Source organism: Megalops cyprinoides, chromosome 22, assembly GCF_013368585.1.
Source record: "Megalops cyprinoides isolate fMegCyp1 chromosome 22, fMegCyp1.pri, whole genome shotgun sequence".
Lineage (NCBI taxonomy): Eukaryota > Metazoa > Chordata > Actinopteri > Elopiformes > Megalopidae > Megalops > Megalops cyprinoides.
Window position 1 is genome coordinate 15,620,582 of NC_050604.1, and position 16,359 is coordinate 15,636,940.

General features: G+C 45.9%; 1 protein-coding gene across 1 annotated transcript in view; it reads right to left on the reverse strand.

The window, feature by feature from the left end:
- Positions 1-244: 244 nt before the first annotated feature.
- LOC118769631 (FH2 domain-containing protein 1-like) overlaps positions 245-16,359 on the reverse strand; it is a 29,684-nt gene continuing 13,569 nt past the window's right edge. Inside the window, exons 2-12 of the mRNA XM_036516838.1 lie at positions 15,540-16,182; positions 14,255-14,316; positions 8,825-8,927; positions 7,325-7,410; positions 7,132-7,232; positions 6,080-6,150; positions 5,866-5,973; positions 4,726-4,796; positions 3,630-3,747; positions 2,744-2,908; positions 245-2,499 (exon numbers count right to left, since the gene is read on the reverse strand). Coding sequence (XP_036372731.1) covers positions 301-2,499; positions 2,744-2,908; positions 3,630-3,747; positions 4,726-4,796; positions 5,866-5,973; positions 6,080-6,150; positions 7,132-7,232; positions 7,325-7,410; positions 8,825-8,927; positions 14,255-14,316; positions 15,540-15,989 — 3,534 coding nt within the window. The 5' untranslated portion in view covers positions 15,990-16,182 and the 3' untranslated portion in view covers positions 245-300. The remainder of the gene's footprint in view (positions 2,500-2,743; positions 2,909-3,629; positions 3,748-4,725; positions 4,797-5,865; positions 5,974-6,079; positions 6,151-7,131; positions 7,233-7,324; positions 7,411-8,824; positions 8,928-14,254; positions 14,317-15,539; positions 16,183-16,359) is intronic.

Here is a 16,359-nt window from a genome sequence, read left to right on the forward strand (position 1 = left end):
GCATATCCTCTACAGAGTGGTTACATGTCTTTATTTTAAATACATCAAATTAAATTTAACTCTAGACTACAAAACTCCTGATATGGATATGTATTCTAAGGGAGTATCTGTTAAAGAACATCACCATAGGAAGCTTTAATTTCTTTGAAAGGCCATGATTTGGTAAATCTATATCATATGACTAGAAGCAGAAAATTATAAACAAAAATAATACAAATCTAAACTTTATTAAATTAAACAATAACTCTTCTTTCAGGCTTTTTTTTTTTCTCTAGAACAAAGTCCTGTCGTCACATACTCTTACTTCCAGGAGGGCTTGAGGGTTTTGCTGGAGCTGGAGTCTTTAGATTGGATGGACTTCTCGGAGAAGCTGTTGCTCTTCCGCGAGCGGTCTCTGCTGGGCGGGGGGGTGTCGCTGCGCTGCGCGCTGTTGCCGGACCCCCGCACACTGCTGACCCTGCGCAGTGGGCCGTGGGGCTTCTCCTCGGCCCGGGCCGCTTGCTGCGTGTCGGCGCCGGTCGCTCGGCCCGCCCCATGCCTCAGGGAGCCTGTCCTGCCCAGCGTGGTGCTTTTGGAGGGGGTGGCGGGGGTGGAGTCGGCAGGGGCCAGGTCTTTCTTGGTTCTGGAGGAGGAGGCCACGGTGTTGCGGGCGAAGCTGGGCAGGATGCAGGGCGAGGGGGACTGTGGGGCGGTTCCCTCTGACGCCGCCTGGGCTTGGGCCTGGGCCTGGGCCAGGGCCCGGAGGGTGGAGCGGCACATCTTCTCCTCAGGTGGGGGCTTGGGGACGTTCCTAACGGGTTTGGCACTGGGCTTCCTGAGGCTTGGCTTGCGCGGGGTTTGGTCGCGGGTCCAGCGGGAGATGCCGCTGTATGGGGTGCCCCTCTGGGCCTTGGTCTCCTCGGCGGGGAGGCTGGCGCGTCGGAAGGAGCGCACGTGCCTCTCGCCCCTCCTCGTCGGGGCGCTCTGGTCACGGAGCGGGCGCCTGGAATCAGCGCTCTCGTGGCCCGGCGGTCTCTCGACCCGTTTGCCCAAGCTAGCAGAGCGGCTCACTTTGGTCAGCGGGACCACCTTGCGCACGTTCTGGCTGTCCGTGGATGACCGCGGCCGAATGGAACGGGCTGCTGTGATGAGTCGAGCGGTGGGGCCCCTCAGTGCCCCCTTGGCTTTTGCCTGTGCGATTTTGGGGCCTTTGACCTGTGAGGCCTCCTCTTCTGCCGGTTTGTCATCTGTGGTGTCGGAGGCTGCCTCCTCTGTGTCAGCCGTTGGGGTAACAGATACCGGCACGTCACTACTCGGTTTGGGTGCCGAGAGCTCATTACCAGTCGCAGACTCAGCGTTGGAGGAGAGAGAACCCTGTCCTTTTCTGGTAGCCTGACCTTTGTTGTCCAGAGTTTTGCTATCAAAGCGAACGCCTTCCTTCCTCACAGGGGAGCTGTCGATTTCCGAGTAGTCCAGCGTCACAGAGCAGTCAGTCTCTGTGCAATCCAAGATGTAATAAACAGGTTTTCTGTTCGAGACAGGGGTGTCCAAGGGCAGAGGCGTGTCGCAGGTCGTTGACGAAACTGTGCTGTTGTCCTCTTCCTCCTCCTTCTGAAGAGAAGACATTTTATAATCCCATTCTGTCCTGGAGTCCTGCCCCTTCCCCGAGCGCTTACTGGAGGGAGGGGTGTCCAAAATGAGGGTCTTCGGAGGGTCCCTCACTCTCTCCAGGTCTGTAACCACCAGATCCCCGTGGTTGACAAAGTGCTTATCGTTGTTGTTGTTGCTGACAGGAGAGAGGAGGTCGAACTGCTGCAGCCCAGGGACTAAGGTGTGCCGCTCGACATTAACATTCATTTGTCCAACTTTTGTTCCCAATGTCTTTTGAAACACATTTTTGTTATGACCCATCCTTGGTATGAATGCGCCTTCAGACACTGTGGTGAGCTCGTTGTCATTGACATGGGGGTCTTCGTTGTTGTTGTTGTTGCTGAAGCACGTTGAGGACCGGCTGAGTGGGCTCAGGGGCTCTGTGACCGTCTGTGGCGAGGTGGCCTGCTTGTCGCAGGACGGGGGCTCCTTGGCATCCAGCTCGCGGTTGTCATCCTGGGAAAGCAGCCAGGCAGCAAGCCTCCGTTGCTGGGGCCGGCCGGAGCGCGGCAGGCTGTTGAACTTCTCTGGGTCGTCAGACCGGAACAGCTCTAGGTAGCTCTGTAGCTCACGGTCGGCCACGGCAGCCATGGTGTGGCGCTGGCGGCGGGAGCTGGAGGAGCGGCCCAGAGGGCTGTGGGGGCTGAGGGGCCGCTGCTGCAGGAAGTCCAGCAGCCCCTCCCGGGTCAGTGTCTCCACGTCATTCTCGCTGCTGCTGCGGCCAAAGCTGCCGCTACCGCCACCGCCGTTGCCTCCGCCGCCGCCGCCGCCGCCCTGGTCCTTCTCGCCGCTCCACATGCCACGCTTCTCCTCCAGCTCCTTCAGACGCCGCTGCCGTGCCGCTTCCTTCAGCTCCCGCTCCAGGTTATCCTGAGGGGCCAGCACACTGTCCGTCATGATGCACTCAAGCCACCTTAAAACACATTCTCAAGCCACCATAAAACATGCTCTCAAGCAATCTTAAAACGTTCTCAAGCTGCCTAAAAACATGATCAAAACACCTTAAAGCATGTTCAACCAATCTTAAAACACATTCTCAAGCAATCTTTAAACTGCTGAGGTTGATTTGGTCTGGTCTACAGGTTACTCCTGAATTAAGAGAACACCACTGTACCTTCACGGCCTTTTGGAACTTTAGGCAGAAGTCCTGGAATATCCGGAAGCAGTCGTCCAGTTTGAAGGCGTCTTTGTCTTCACAGAAGAAGTCGATGAGCATGCTGCCCTCCTTGCGCAGGTCCAGCCTGCGCTTCTTGAGGTCGTGCAGCATCCGTGTGGCGTTCTGCACAAGAGGAGATGCCTTGAGTCTAACTGCACAAACTCACATGTGCACATGCACTCACAAGTCCTGCAGCTACCATATGGATCTCTGACAACAGAGTAAGTTTACTCTATGCTCCCTTGCGCATATATATATATATATATATACACACACACACACACACACACACACACGACGTACATACACTTTAGACTTGTATTCTACTCTATTAACTAACTATAATATACGTGCATATACTAACTGTTGCTTTTTTTACAATGAAGTGACAATATAAGCAGATAGTGATACAGCTGGCTACCTAATAACCATGGCTATATTATCAATCTGTCATATTTAGAAAACAAGTAAAAAAATGGTTGAAGTACAACATTTTGGATGAGACATTGGATAAGATAACTAACACATTATTTATAGTGCTATTTATAGCCATTTTCCTTCTATTATTATTGTTTGTACATCAAGTACAGCTGTAGTCACAGGTCTGCAGAAACATATCAATTTAACAAGCCAAATATAAAATGACAGTGCAGATTTAATGGATGTGCTTTTATGTCTTTAAAATGATTACTATGGTATGCTGTGATCCTATGTCTGTACTAACAAATCAATCCATCAATCAGATTAGCGCTAACAGTAGTTTCCTGTCAGAATGATGATGTTGATTAAGTGATAGATACCAGCTACTGATTGACCGGTATCTTTATGCTGAACAGGGTCTCACCTGCAGAAACTGATCCAGCTGCAGCAGCAGCTCTGAGTCCTTCTGGATCTTCTCCTCCAATGACTTTGTCCTCACATACAGAGACTGAAAGTCTGCTTCTATATTCTCTACTGAAATCCTGTGAGGGATATAAAAAAAGGACACCGGTGAAAACCAAACAAAACCTCCTTCACATATTTACCTATCTACAGGGAAGAGGCCAGTAACATGTGCTTTGCAGCTATGACTTTGCACATCGAGGTCACCAACAGGGTCATCGCTCAACAGGACTAATGGGCCTGGCTGCACCTGTCTGCTGCTCCACACAGGTGACACCACCCCTCCAAACTCTGACATATGGGTGTAATTTGGTAGGTGTACACAAAAAAAAAAAAACACAGCAAAGGCAGGTAGCAGCTCTCCTCATTTTAGCTCCAAAGAGGGGAAAAAAAGTCAGGAAGAACACAAAATCTGTAACCACTAAACTCCAGTATATCTCCTTACTACATTTCCATTTTTAATCTCTGTTTTAATTAAAATGATTTATTTCTACCTTTTCTCTCTTTGCTGTGCTGTTTATAGTGATTGTACACTGCTGAGAAGTATGTGTGAATAATCTGAACTTGCCCAGGAAATGAAAAATGTAAACTAGCCACCAGCTAATTCTACTACTATATATTTCCTACACAAACCATTATGTGTCTCTTATCTACGCAGTCCCTTATAAATCCCAACCATATCCCCTTATACACCCGGATATTTACTAAAGAAGTTGTGGGTTAAGTACTGTGCCCAAGGGTACAGCAGCAGTGCCCCAGTCCCCCAGAGTCCTGCTCCTTACCACTATTCTATACTGCCACCCAGAATATCTTTACTGTACACATATTCATCTGTCAGCAGCCAGAGATGCCATGCGCTGGTCCTCCCGCCAGCTTTCCAGTTCAGAGGGTACAGCAGCAGTGCCCCAGCAGGGAATTGAATTGAACAAGCAACCTTTCGGTTACTAGCCTGGCTCCTTACCACTATGCTACACTGCTGCCCCTATTCTACATCCAGCCCCCCAAACCTGGAGTTGGAATCTGGCGAAAGTGGTAAGAATCCAGGCTGGAGGCTTCACCTGACTGCACTCTGCACATGGTGCAGTTTCTCAGGGAATTTCAGCAGACTCTGATCCTTCTTCTGCGCCTCCTGCAAAGAGAAGAGGGATGGTCTCAAGCATTCATCTGTGCGGCCAGGAGAAGAGCTGTGAGAGAGGAACATGGCCTCAGAGGGTCATTCTGCCACAGCTGATCCCCCCCCTTCCTACAATATTTATCGCCTCATTTTTACTTTTGTTTACCTCACAGCAGCAATGTCATTAAATATTTACTCCAATTTATGAGAGAGATGAGAATTCGGATGAAAGAGAAACCAAAAGATGTTTTATACATATCGTTTTTATGACAACCTTTTAGCCACGAGATGCACGAATAATATTCTACACAAAGCTATCTGGTGAACTAAAGCAGTCTTAAATTTTGTTAAAACCATGAAGAAATTTTTTGTTAAATTGAAGAAAGTTTTGTTATATCTCATGATGACAGGTAGTAAGATTCACAGAAAAAAGTGCCTTATCCATGTTATGATAAATCAGACCCACAAGTATAGTGGAATTGAACATTGGCTTGAATGTAGGGTTTTTGTTTTGAAAAAAATACAAGTTTTAAAGGCCAAAATTGCCATACGTTTGTAGAAGAGTGCTGAAGCTTCTGCTTCATGACAAAAGGTGATGGTATTGGCCAAAGTAAAATACACTAGCTGTTGTGTGTAGTTAGAATAGTGGTAGGAAAATTTAGTCTACCTACAGTGACCATGCTGAAAAAAATGGATCCACAGCTGAGCTAATATAAGGGTTTGAGAAGGAGTCATGATGCTAATTTTAAGATCATGGGAGTTAATGAAGCAGATGCATCAAACTGTCATGCTGCTAAAAATACAGCAGCACTGAAAATAAGATGGTTTTTACATGATTAAGATTGTGTTTTGAATATTGGATTTCAAACTGTGTTATTGAGTTACTACATAAACATAAGTCCCAATGGATTACTGACATCTTCCACAGTAAGAAGACATATTCCCCCCACACTGATTGCTTCAGCTGTCAATGATAATTCTAAAAAAGTGAGGTCACCTTATAATCGGGGCCATCTTAAATTCAGACATATATGGCATCTCTCAGCATCCTCCTGCAATACATTTCTCAGCATTCTTTACTCACCAGTGCCACAAAATGCAGGAGGTTCATCCCTGGCTTGTTGGCCTTGGTGTCGGCCAGGGAGAGGAGTGATGACAGCTTGAAGCCAACAGCGTTGCCCGCATAGCCACCCTGTGGGGACATAACTGACCCAGTGTCAGGGAGACTGCGGTCGGGGCTCATGCATCACCCCGTCCCGTCGCAGCGTTGGTCAAAGCGAAAAGCGAGGGACACTCACCGCATTCATAATGTTTCCAGCCTGAAGGACCAAGTGCAAGACGGCATGGAGCTCCTCGCAGGTCATTAACTCTGCAGGAGGTCAATGCAAATTCAATCAGACCAGACAAACTGTGCCATCTCATCCCTCTCAATGCCATTACCCACATTTCTCCTCCTCTAATTACACCTACTGAGAGTTACATCACTGGAACGAATTTAACTGACAGAATGAATACCATTTCATATATTACCCTGACTATTATTTGCAGCTAAATGTGACTGCATGCAAGTTCCACAGCTGAAGAACTCGCACATTATGGTTTTTCCATGTCCTTGACAAATCACTCAAGCATCCTTGAAATGTACAGAAGTGTAGCCATAATGGAGCTAACCTTCAGTCACTAAATATAGTGTGGGACCACATTCCCTCTCAGACACAAAGCCACAGAAGTCTAAGGTCTGTAAGGCTAAAATGATTGTACAGCAAGATTTTCTCAGAAAGAGCTCCTATATACACTCAGAGCAGGGGAAAAAGGAGTGATTCAGCAAGAGGAAACAGAGATGGATGAATGATTTTCCAGTGCTTATTAGTCAGTAGAGAGCTCCAAATATGCTGAGGCTCATAAAATTCAAAGCCAAAGCATGTGTGTTAAACCATATTTGCAATAAACCAATAGGATTTAACAGACTACTACTGTTACCTTCAGCAGAAAGGCATGCGTCTTATCAATTAAAACATGAGTATGGAAACAGACAAAAATATAAATATCCAAGTAGAAGAGCAAAATTATAATAAAAACAATCTACACAGTCAGAACAGATTGTGTTTAAGGTGATGAATACAGAAACCATATCAGTGGCCTTGTAATAATTTCAATTGCTTGATTTGAATGAGGTTTCCTCAGAGAACACACACAACATGATGTGTAGAACACCTATCCAGCCAGTGGCAAGGACCTGGTCCTGAGGTGAAACCTATCTGGGCGCTGGTTCTGTTACACACGCTTGCATTCGGAATATCTGGGTCACCTGCTGCAGCCAGCTGAGTGGGGCAGGGGCGGATTCCGTTACCTGTAGTCGCAGCTCGAATGACATCGATCTCATGGCTCATCATGGAGCAGGAGGGCATGAATTCCTCCTTCAGCACCATGGCCTCGATGCGAACCTCAAAACTGAGAGCACACACATATTGCCCTTACCGCTCAAACCCAGAGGCGCTCTATAAAAGGCAAAGCGCAGATGGAAGTGAGAAAGGCTTGCTTACCTTGGCACCTGGATCAAGAGGTACATGAAGGAGTCCACAAGAGTCAGTTTGCTGGGGTTGCCCTTGAACGCCTGCAGCTTCTTCAGCTGTGGGGGGACAGAGCGGTGATGAAAATCGATCCTGTCATGCATGGCTACCTGCCTCTGGGGGGGGGTGACTTTCTCACATAGGCTCACATCTCGTAGTGTGGCTCTTACAATCTGTGCCATAAAGCAAATATCTACACACACGGAATCTGATCTCTCCTTGTCAATACCTCCCAAACCTACTAGCAATGACTGTTAATACGTTGCATAATCCACCAGCACATACAATGAACACAAAACTAGTTTCTAGACAGCACCACCTCTTACTCTGCTGGGCAAGGACAATCTTTGGAATTGCTCTCATTAATACACAAGTCTGAACTAACGAGAATAATTATGACTTCCAAACATGTTTGGACAAATGATGGTAATTACCAAACAGTAAATGCACCCCGATATAAACCTGTAATTAGATCCAAAACAGCAAACTTATAAGGCCGTGAGACACCCAGTCTCACGAACAGATTAAAATCCTTTATTAAGTGGGCAAGGACATATCAAAAATCACACCTGACCTAGGGGTTGAAGCTGGATTCTAATCCCTTAGAAAGACATTGCTACCTGCTCTAGACACAATCTCTCAGGAAAATGTCAATAACCTCTTTCAAAGGGATATGCACCCAAATCCTTCAGCTATGCCGCAATAAAGGCCATACTTCAAAAATATTAATATATATGCAAATTCATATACAGTATATTGAAAAACTAAAACAGGAAGCACTTCATTTTGCTACAGGGACCTTAATTATGAAATCTTAGCACCGACCATGTTAATATTTAAATCCAGATTTAAGACCTTTTAAAATCTAATTAAAAAACCCTGTTCTGTGTAGCATGAAGTTAGCCTACAGCTACGGTAGCACAGACTCCTTCCCACCCCATGTCACTTAGGTCTGAGCTGAATTATGGTACTATAAAACAGCAGCATCACATGCTATCCACCACTTACTATATGGGGCCCATGAGCTTCCATTGCTTCACTCTCAGAGGTATGCCCACTACCACATCCACTTCAATATGTAATTCCAGATCCTTAATGTGAGATCACTTTTGTGATCTGATGTTTTCCGTATGTACTGTTAAGAAGATGGCCTTTTTTGAGGTCACCTTATTATTTGTGCACTTTAAACACACTTATTTGAGTTTACTTTGGTATAGGACAAGGTCAGCATAGAAACAACTATATGTAAATGTTGTGTAAATGCACATAACAGCAAACGTCTGCAAACTCAGCCAGAACTCTTCATATGAATTTTGTTGAAGTGAGACCAAAACCTGCTTCCTATTCAATCAGACTGTTATATAATATTAAAAATGACACTTAACAGGAAGACACATATTAAATAACCTTGCGCCAGCAATATAACCATTATTACAGTTGTAAAAATTCTCCTGCTCCAGTTGGATGGCTCACCTCCTCTGACTCAGGCAGCAGCTTCAGCAGCTCTTTGAGGGGTCCGGAGCCGTACTGCTTGCTGTTGCCAAAGCGGATGTCTTCAATGATGGACTGGTTCGATCTGCAACACAGTAAATTCACTGGTGTACAGTACAGCAGACACTTGCTCTCAGCTCACAGTCCCTCTAAAGTCCACAAATCCAGTCCATTCCTCACACTGGCAACCATCATGTGATTTAGCCTCCTGAGCCAAAATGGAAAAAGATATAAAATGCCAAGACTGCAAGGCACAGGAAACCCATGGCATTCATGGAATTGCCAATTTGCAGTTACACATAGTGGCGCCAGGCAACGCTCCCTGTTCCAGACTTCACCCTGTTCCCAGCATGCACAGAGCTGTGCCAACACCTACACTCTTGCACTTTTACATTTATACATTTATTGCACATGGGTGGACATACTGATAGTCCAGAGATGCTGGACAAATGCTGTGATGTTGCAGAGTCCAGGTGGGAACTGTATTTTTGTAATGCAGGTAACACAAAGTTGGCATGTGCAGGTGTTTTGTCAGGATGCATGGGCGTCTCCGGAGATTAAAACTTTGCTGTTATTGCTTGTGGGCTTGCTGCAGTTGCTTGCTGTTATTGCTTGTGGGCTTGCTGCAGTTGCTTACTTTGTTCACCTCCACATGTTTCACTCCTTTCCCTTTTACAACTATGGCTAATCTTGAAATAATGAAAACAACTCCTGCAGAGCATTTACTCTGTCAGATTTACTCCTTCTTTCTGTCACATTCATTCACTCCTTAACACTGTACTGAATAAAATACCTGGGCAAGTAAAAACTGTTTTGGGCAACCAGTTTCATTTTTTGGAACTTGGAAGTCTTCCATGTAAAGTAAAGCTTTGTCCACGCAGTTTCATCATAAACAGATTAATTGTTTCTATATTACATTACCTTAAATGTGCATTTTGTGATGAGAACATATATACTCCCCCACACAAGTCCATAATTGGACCAGCATTCGTGGATATCCCCATTCACAGACATCAGGAACACACACAATGAACAGCATGGGTCTCCTGAACTGAAATAATGCAGAAGGTATATCGCATATAGCAAAACATCTGACAACAACATAGAATTCCTTCACAAATGTCTGATGTACTGCTGTCACAACAATGGAGCTGGGGATTGGGGGGTGGGGGCGGTTGGGCTCACCCTGTAATTCTGATTTAGTGGATTTAGTGGAGACTTTGTCTCCAAGTCACTGAGTTTCATTGTATCTTAATGTTTACTTTACCCAATGAAAGCCTGAAACCAGTGCTTCAAACAAAATTGTGTTAAATGCAAGAAATTAGAAATATTCTGAAATAGACAGATTTTGCCAGATTGCAGTTTCTTGCAGTTTTTTATACTTATTTACTTCTAGTGGTCCTGGATTTTGTACAACTCATATGACAGACTGCATTGTTATGGAAAGGTCTGACACATGCAAATATACAAGGTACCCACCCTCCCGAAATACATAACCAGCATGCAAATGTTGAAATACCAACGCTGCAACCAGTAATACATTAACACCATGTCACAGCCTGTTCTGTACCTGTCAACTCAAGACTATTTTTGCAATGGCTGCAGTTAGACTTCAGTTTGCCTGATGGTTTCTCTCCGATTTCTCTGATGGGTACAATCTTCACTACAATTTGAAACAATGATAAAATCAGGCAGAATTTTACCAACAGGCAGACAGGTTCTCTCTCAGATTTCTTAACCTTACATGGGAGAGAATGGAGAAAAGATGGCCCATTCATAATGAGAGTTTCAGAAATATGACATAAGCAAAAATCTAAAGAATCTACACATACAGCTTCATATTTCAATAAAATGTTTAAGGTGATGGAAGCACATTCCACTGACTACTTATAAAGAGCCAGATCAGAACACTGTGAAAAGTGAGAAATGCTTTTTTTTTTGTCACTGCGTATGACAGCCAACAGAGACTTTGTGTATATTGATTTGTTTTCCGGAAAGCTGCAAACTAACATAAATGACTCGGGTCAGGGGATTGTCCTGGTCCAGATGGATATCTAATATGATAGGAAACCACGGCACAACAGAAGGATAAATGGATTTTCGCTTCACTGCCAATCGATGTTATATTACTCCATGACAGGGACAGTTGCCTCATACTGTGTCTGGTAAGCAACCACAAGGTTATTGGATTATGCAACTATCCTGGGCACTAAGCTTGAAAAAGCACGGCCAGGCACAAGCTATTTCAGTGTTAAACTCTAGGACGGACAGCAAAGAAAAATGCTTGGTAAAAAAAAAAAAAAAAAACTAAGATGAAAGCTGACAGATTTACATTTTACCTTTCCTCATGGCAGATGGTCTTATTCAGCAACTTACTAAAAAGTAGCCGAAGAGACACTGAATCATTAGTGGCATTCCTTGAAACATTCTGCCACTGTGGTTAACTGCCACAAAGGGAAAAAAAAGCTGTCACTACCACCATTTTCCAGCCACTAAGCTTGCATTACCACAAAGTGTTTACCACTGAGCTTTTGCTGCTGTATAAGCTTACAGTGCCACTGGGCTTTTGTCTTCAAGGCTTAAACCAAATCAGTGTTATCACTAAGCTTTTACTACTCTGTTTTGGGGGGGAAGCAAGGATCAGAGTGTAAGGAGCCAGGGTGTAGTCTCAATAGATGGGTTTTGAATCTAAGCCTGCTGTCCTCACTGATGAGAGGAGCTAATTCTACAACTTGTGGGCCTGGTCAGAGAGGACAGAAACCTGAGATGAGCAGTCCTTTCAAGTAAGAACGACTAAGGGACCAAACATAGAGGAGCACAGTAGTCTGGCAGGAGTGTAAAGTTGGTGGGTATGCACATTCTGAAGAGCTCATACTGTAACGTGATCACAGTAAGAAGCAACCACTATGGCTCCCAAGTGGTTTGGTTGACGAGCCATTCATCTTAAGTGCGTGTTCAGCTCCATGGCTTGGGTTGAATCCCAGCCACGTCATCAGCACCACATGACCAGGAGCCTACACTGGCAGAGCAAAGTGGCTTTGTTAGGGACAGCCTCGGGTATAACTGCTCTCAGTCACCCTGTCAGATGTTAGCTGCCTGGCAGCTGTGTGGATGAAGTTAGAGGAACAGTGCCTATCCTCCAACAGATGCCCATTCACTGTGGTGTATTATGGGACTTGTAGAGTAAAAAATAGTCATTCTGTTGCAAATGTGTTGGATGATGGCATTTCCTTTGTTTCAGTGTTCCTGCATGGCTGCTGTGAAAGCCTCATGTACAATTGGTGATTTAAAAGTAGGACCGAATAAAAAAGGGAAAAAAAAACATTAAAAAGACGTCCCCAGGACTGGACAGGAGAGATAGGGCCTCCACCTTCAAAAAAAAAACCTGTACAGTCTATGAGGGACTATGCAAGTTCATAGTCCATCTTCAATATTATACTGACAGTAATAAATAAAGATGCCCGTTTCAATATGCCTGTTTAATATTATATTTATGACAGAAAGTGTGTCTCTGTGAAGGTTTTAAACAATTCTGGTCTAATCTTATGTGAATACTTAAATATTTTAATACTTGGCTGAATACAAAACAAGAAAGGGGAAGAACAATGCAGTGAAAAAACAAATCTGCCATTTTGTTAAACAGAATTTGCCCCGTTTAAAAGCAGAGTCACAGCCCTAACAATTTAGATGCAGAGCAACACCAATATGCACCACCTAATCATGGCTCTGAATTTAAAAGTGATCTATGAGAAGACACTCCCCTGCTGGCCTTCAACTTATCCTGCCAACAGACACAGCTCATTTACCATATCAGAGCGCTGAAGAGAAAAGAAAACACACAATTTTTGAGTATGCACTGCCTGACACAATTTTTAACACAGATCTTGGTATTGATTAAAGTATTGGGTGACAAATCATATAGTAAACGCCAGCTTTACTGCGCAGGCATAAATGCACAGCTTAACTGTCCCTTTCTTTTTGCTTTTCTCCTTTACGCAGACCTTTTCTGGAGTCACAAATTACATAAATTATACAAATATATTAGCCTTGCCAACCTCTACACTCAAAGAGGAGTGCTGGGGCACAGTGAGTGCACTGCTCTGATACATTTGTACACCAGCTGCAACTATTATTCACACCTGTGCACTGCAGTGAGCTAAGCACCTATTGAACCATGGGTGTGGCTTCGCTGACATCATCTGAGCAATGTATAGGTGCCTGTTCAGTCACAGGGTGCCCCAGAGAGGTGAGACAAACAGCCCCTGCTGACATACCCACCCCTATCCCTGGCAAAACGAAGTCAAGGTGTATCAATACTGTGGGCTCCCAGTCATCAACTGGCTGAACTGGGCTGAGCTGAAAGCAAGCACCTCATCCACTGACAGCCACCCTGGCTCTAATCTCTCCGTACAGCCAAATCATAACACTGAGAATAATGTAATGCACAAAGTATTCTCAGCACGGGCCTAAATGAAAGATCCCATTAACACTGAGCTTCAAGACACACAATCTTCTTCACAGTGTCAGACTGCATCATCTTTAATGCACGTTTTCTCATATGACTTCATAAGTTAACACGAGCATGTGTCAGCGGACCATCTTGGGACCAATTAGTGCCTCCTTTATTTCTTTTAGGAAAAGCAGGCGGATGGAAGTGATAAGCTGTATAATAAGACACCAAATCTACAACACAGGCTGGTCTGGGAAGGGAGCTCTGGCTCCTAGTAGACTATCCTTCATGCTCCAAGTACTTCCTGTCCTCAATAACTGTTCCAGAATAAGGTTACCCACCCCCAGTCCTAACCTTAGCTGTTTCAGTTGATTCTGATTCAGAATCTGTGCTTGGAGAAACACAATCAATCAATCTAAACCAATGAATACTCAACCCTAGTCCCGGAGCGCTTCAATGTGGTCAGGCTTTTGTTCCAGCCAGGCAATTGACCACTTTATTTAACCAATTATGGTCTGGACTGAACCAGTTTTGTGAGAGAACCCAGAGAGCTGGAAAACCTGACAGACCTGAGACCTCCAGGTTGGGCACAGCCTTTGATATACACTGCAACCTAAAGACAGCAGCACTCATAAGCACCAAAGCTCCAGAGGGGGATCTGTTCCTGGCCCACAGACAGTGAGGGTCAAATTCATGTCAAGGAAAAAAAACAGGAGATCTCTCTTTGTCCTCTGTGTTTACTGTCAGCAGTGATGCTGATGAGGGTGGGGAAAACTATGTGCACCGTGAACATGACTGTCTCCTTCTGGGGGCTACTACCACAAGCAGCATACCCAGAGCTTCAAACACACCAACAGGCCAGTTACAGTGAGGCCAATCCTCTCTCAACACAGTGGATGAAACCAATAACACATTCAGCTGGAGTTCTCCTCTCAAAAGAAGGTCTGAACAGGGTTACTTACTTTCTGAACTGCTTGAGGAAGATGCCCACGTTCATCCCTCTCTTGGAGTCAAGGATGCTGATCTGAGAACACAGTAAAGCGAGGAGCATCAGAATCTCAGCAGGCCTGCATTATGCATGAGCGTGTGGCTTCTGTTTGTCTCTGGGCTTTCAATAAAAAAAACTGCTAGAATTTTATTCATGCATCCCAAATGAGGGAAACGGAACAGACTGGGAGGGGAGCTTTGAAGGGGTTAATTAAACAGCACAGGTGTGATTGAAAGACAGCCAGCGGAATTTCCCCATAGTAAAACACGCCAAACCCCGTGATCTAAAGAGAACATCAGCCGTATTCAAGGGGCAGGCTAAAAATCATTGCAAAGAGGATGTGGTGTTCTTTGGAGGTCAATATGCGGTATCCGGTGTCCTGCGGGCCACGCCGGGCCCCCTGACAACCTTTGTATACCAGGTATACTCAGTGATATAATCCGCCATACTGTCAGGGGTCACGGGACGGGAGCTGAAATTCCACACGATCCTCAGACGTGCAGGACACGTCAGACGGCACCGCGGGAGCCACTGTGTGCTCTCATATTCCATAATTACAGGTGTGCAGGTACGTACAGTCCTCCCAGCATCCTTCACAAAGGGAATTACAGGCTTACAGAGTGATATAGGATTATGCCACCTGTTGAGCCAAGCCAGCACCCCAGCACAGTGCTGAAAACACATCGCCACAATCACAACACTGAAATCATATGGCTTGTTGTGTATCATTACATTATTGTCACTTGGCAGATGCTTTTATCCAGAGTGATTTACAGTTTTATCCATTTATATATTAGACATTATTCTAGACATTTGCTGAAGCAATTGTGGGTGAAGTATCTTGCCCAAAGGTACAGCAGCGTTGCCTCAGCAGGGAATCGAACCAGCAACCTTTCGGTTACTAGCCCTCCTCCTTACCACTGTACCACACGGCTGTCCATCATTTCAGTCCTGTGCTGGAGCAGGGATGGTGAGGTTGGGATATAAGGACCAGAGTAGCATTTCACAAGAATATTGCATTACAACTGGAGTGAAACTTGACCTTAGCTAAACCCATGATCAATACACTCTTCTGTAACATAAACTCACCTTTCTTATTCATAGAAAACACAACACAGAGATTTTACATGAGGCAGATCTCCTCATGTCAAGGCTGACTCTACAGAATTTTCAAAAACAGCCAGACCTGGTGCCTTTCCTTCCAGGACACGTCTGTTAGTGTCATTACCCATGGTGCCAAGCAGTACATCCAGACTTACCTCTTCTTTGCTATCCTTAAAGGACCCTCCTCTGGACAAACTGCCTCTGCGGCCAGTAGGGGGTGCTGACCGAATCTCGTCCTGCTGGCCGAAGAGCTCCTCCACAGTCCGCACATCGATCTGGTACTGCTGCTGCCGCACTGACAGGGTCCATATGTTGGCCTTCCCCTTCACCTTCTCCTCCGGGATGGTCTTCCAGAAAAAGCTCCGGACTCGCTTCTTCTTACGGAGGCCGTGGGTGGGGTTCCCCAACGCTGGGGGAGGCGGCGGAGGGGGAGGGGGCAGTCCCGGAGGTGGCGGAGGGGGAGGGGCAGGAGGAGGGGGAGGGGGAGGAGGGGGTCCGGCGGGGGCGCTCATGGGGGGGGAAAGAGGCATCAAGCTGGCAGCACTGTCCTCACCCCCGCAGTTCTCCTTGTCATTGGCCAGCGACAGGCTATTCATCACACGCATAACAACAGCCTCGCGGGCTGGGGGGCGGGCGGAGGGGGCGAGAGGAGAGGACGGAGGAGGGCGCAGGCGTCGGAGAGTCTCTTTACAGCGTGAGCATGGCGTCTACCGGGCCCCTCCCTCTTCATCTCAGAGTCCAGTCCGTGTCACGCCTCTAACCGTCGGCCCATGACGGGACCAGCCGAGCACCAGGGAGCTGCAGCAGGTAGCACACAAAACACAATTCTCAGGGGTTAATCGGGCATGCAGTCAGCAGACATTCAGAATCATGAAAATTAAAGGGCGTGTGACATCAAAGTGCAGGTACTGAGTCAAAAGAAAAGCCACAAAAAAGAGAACGCTGCACCCGATCGCTCTTTTGAAGTCACTGAAG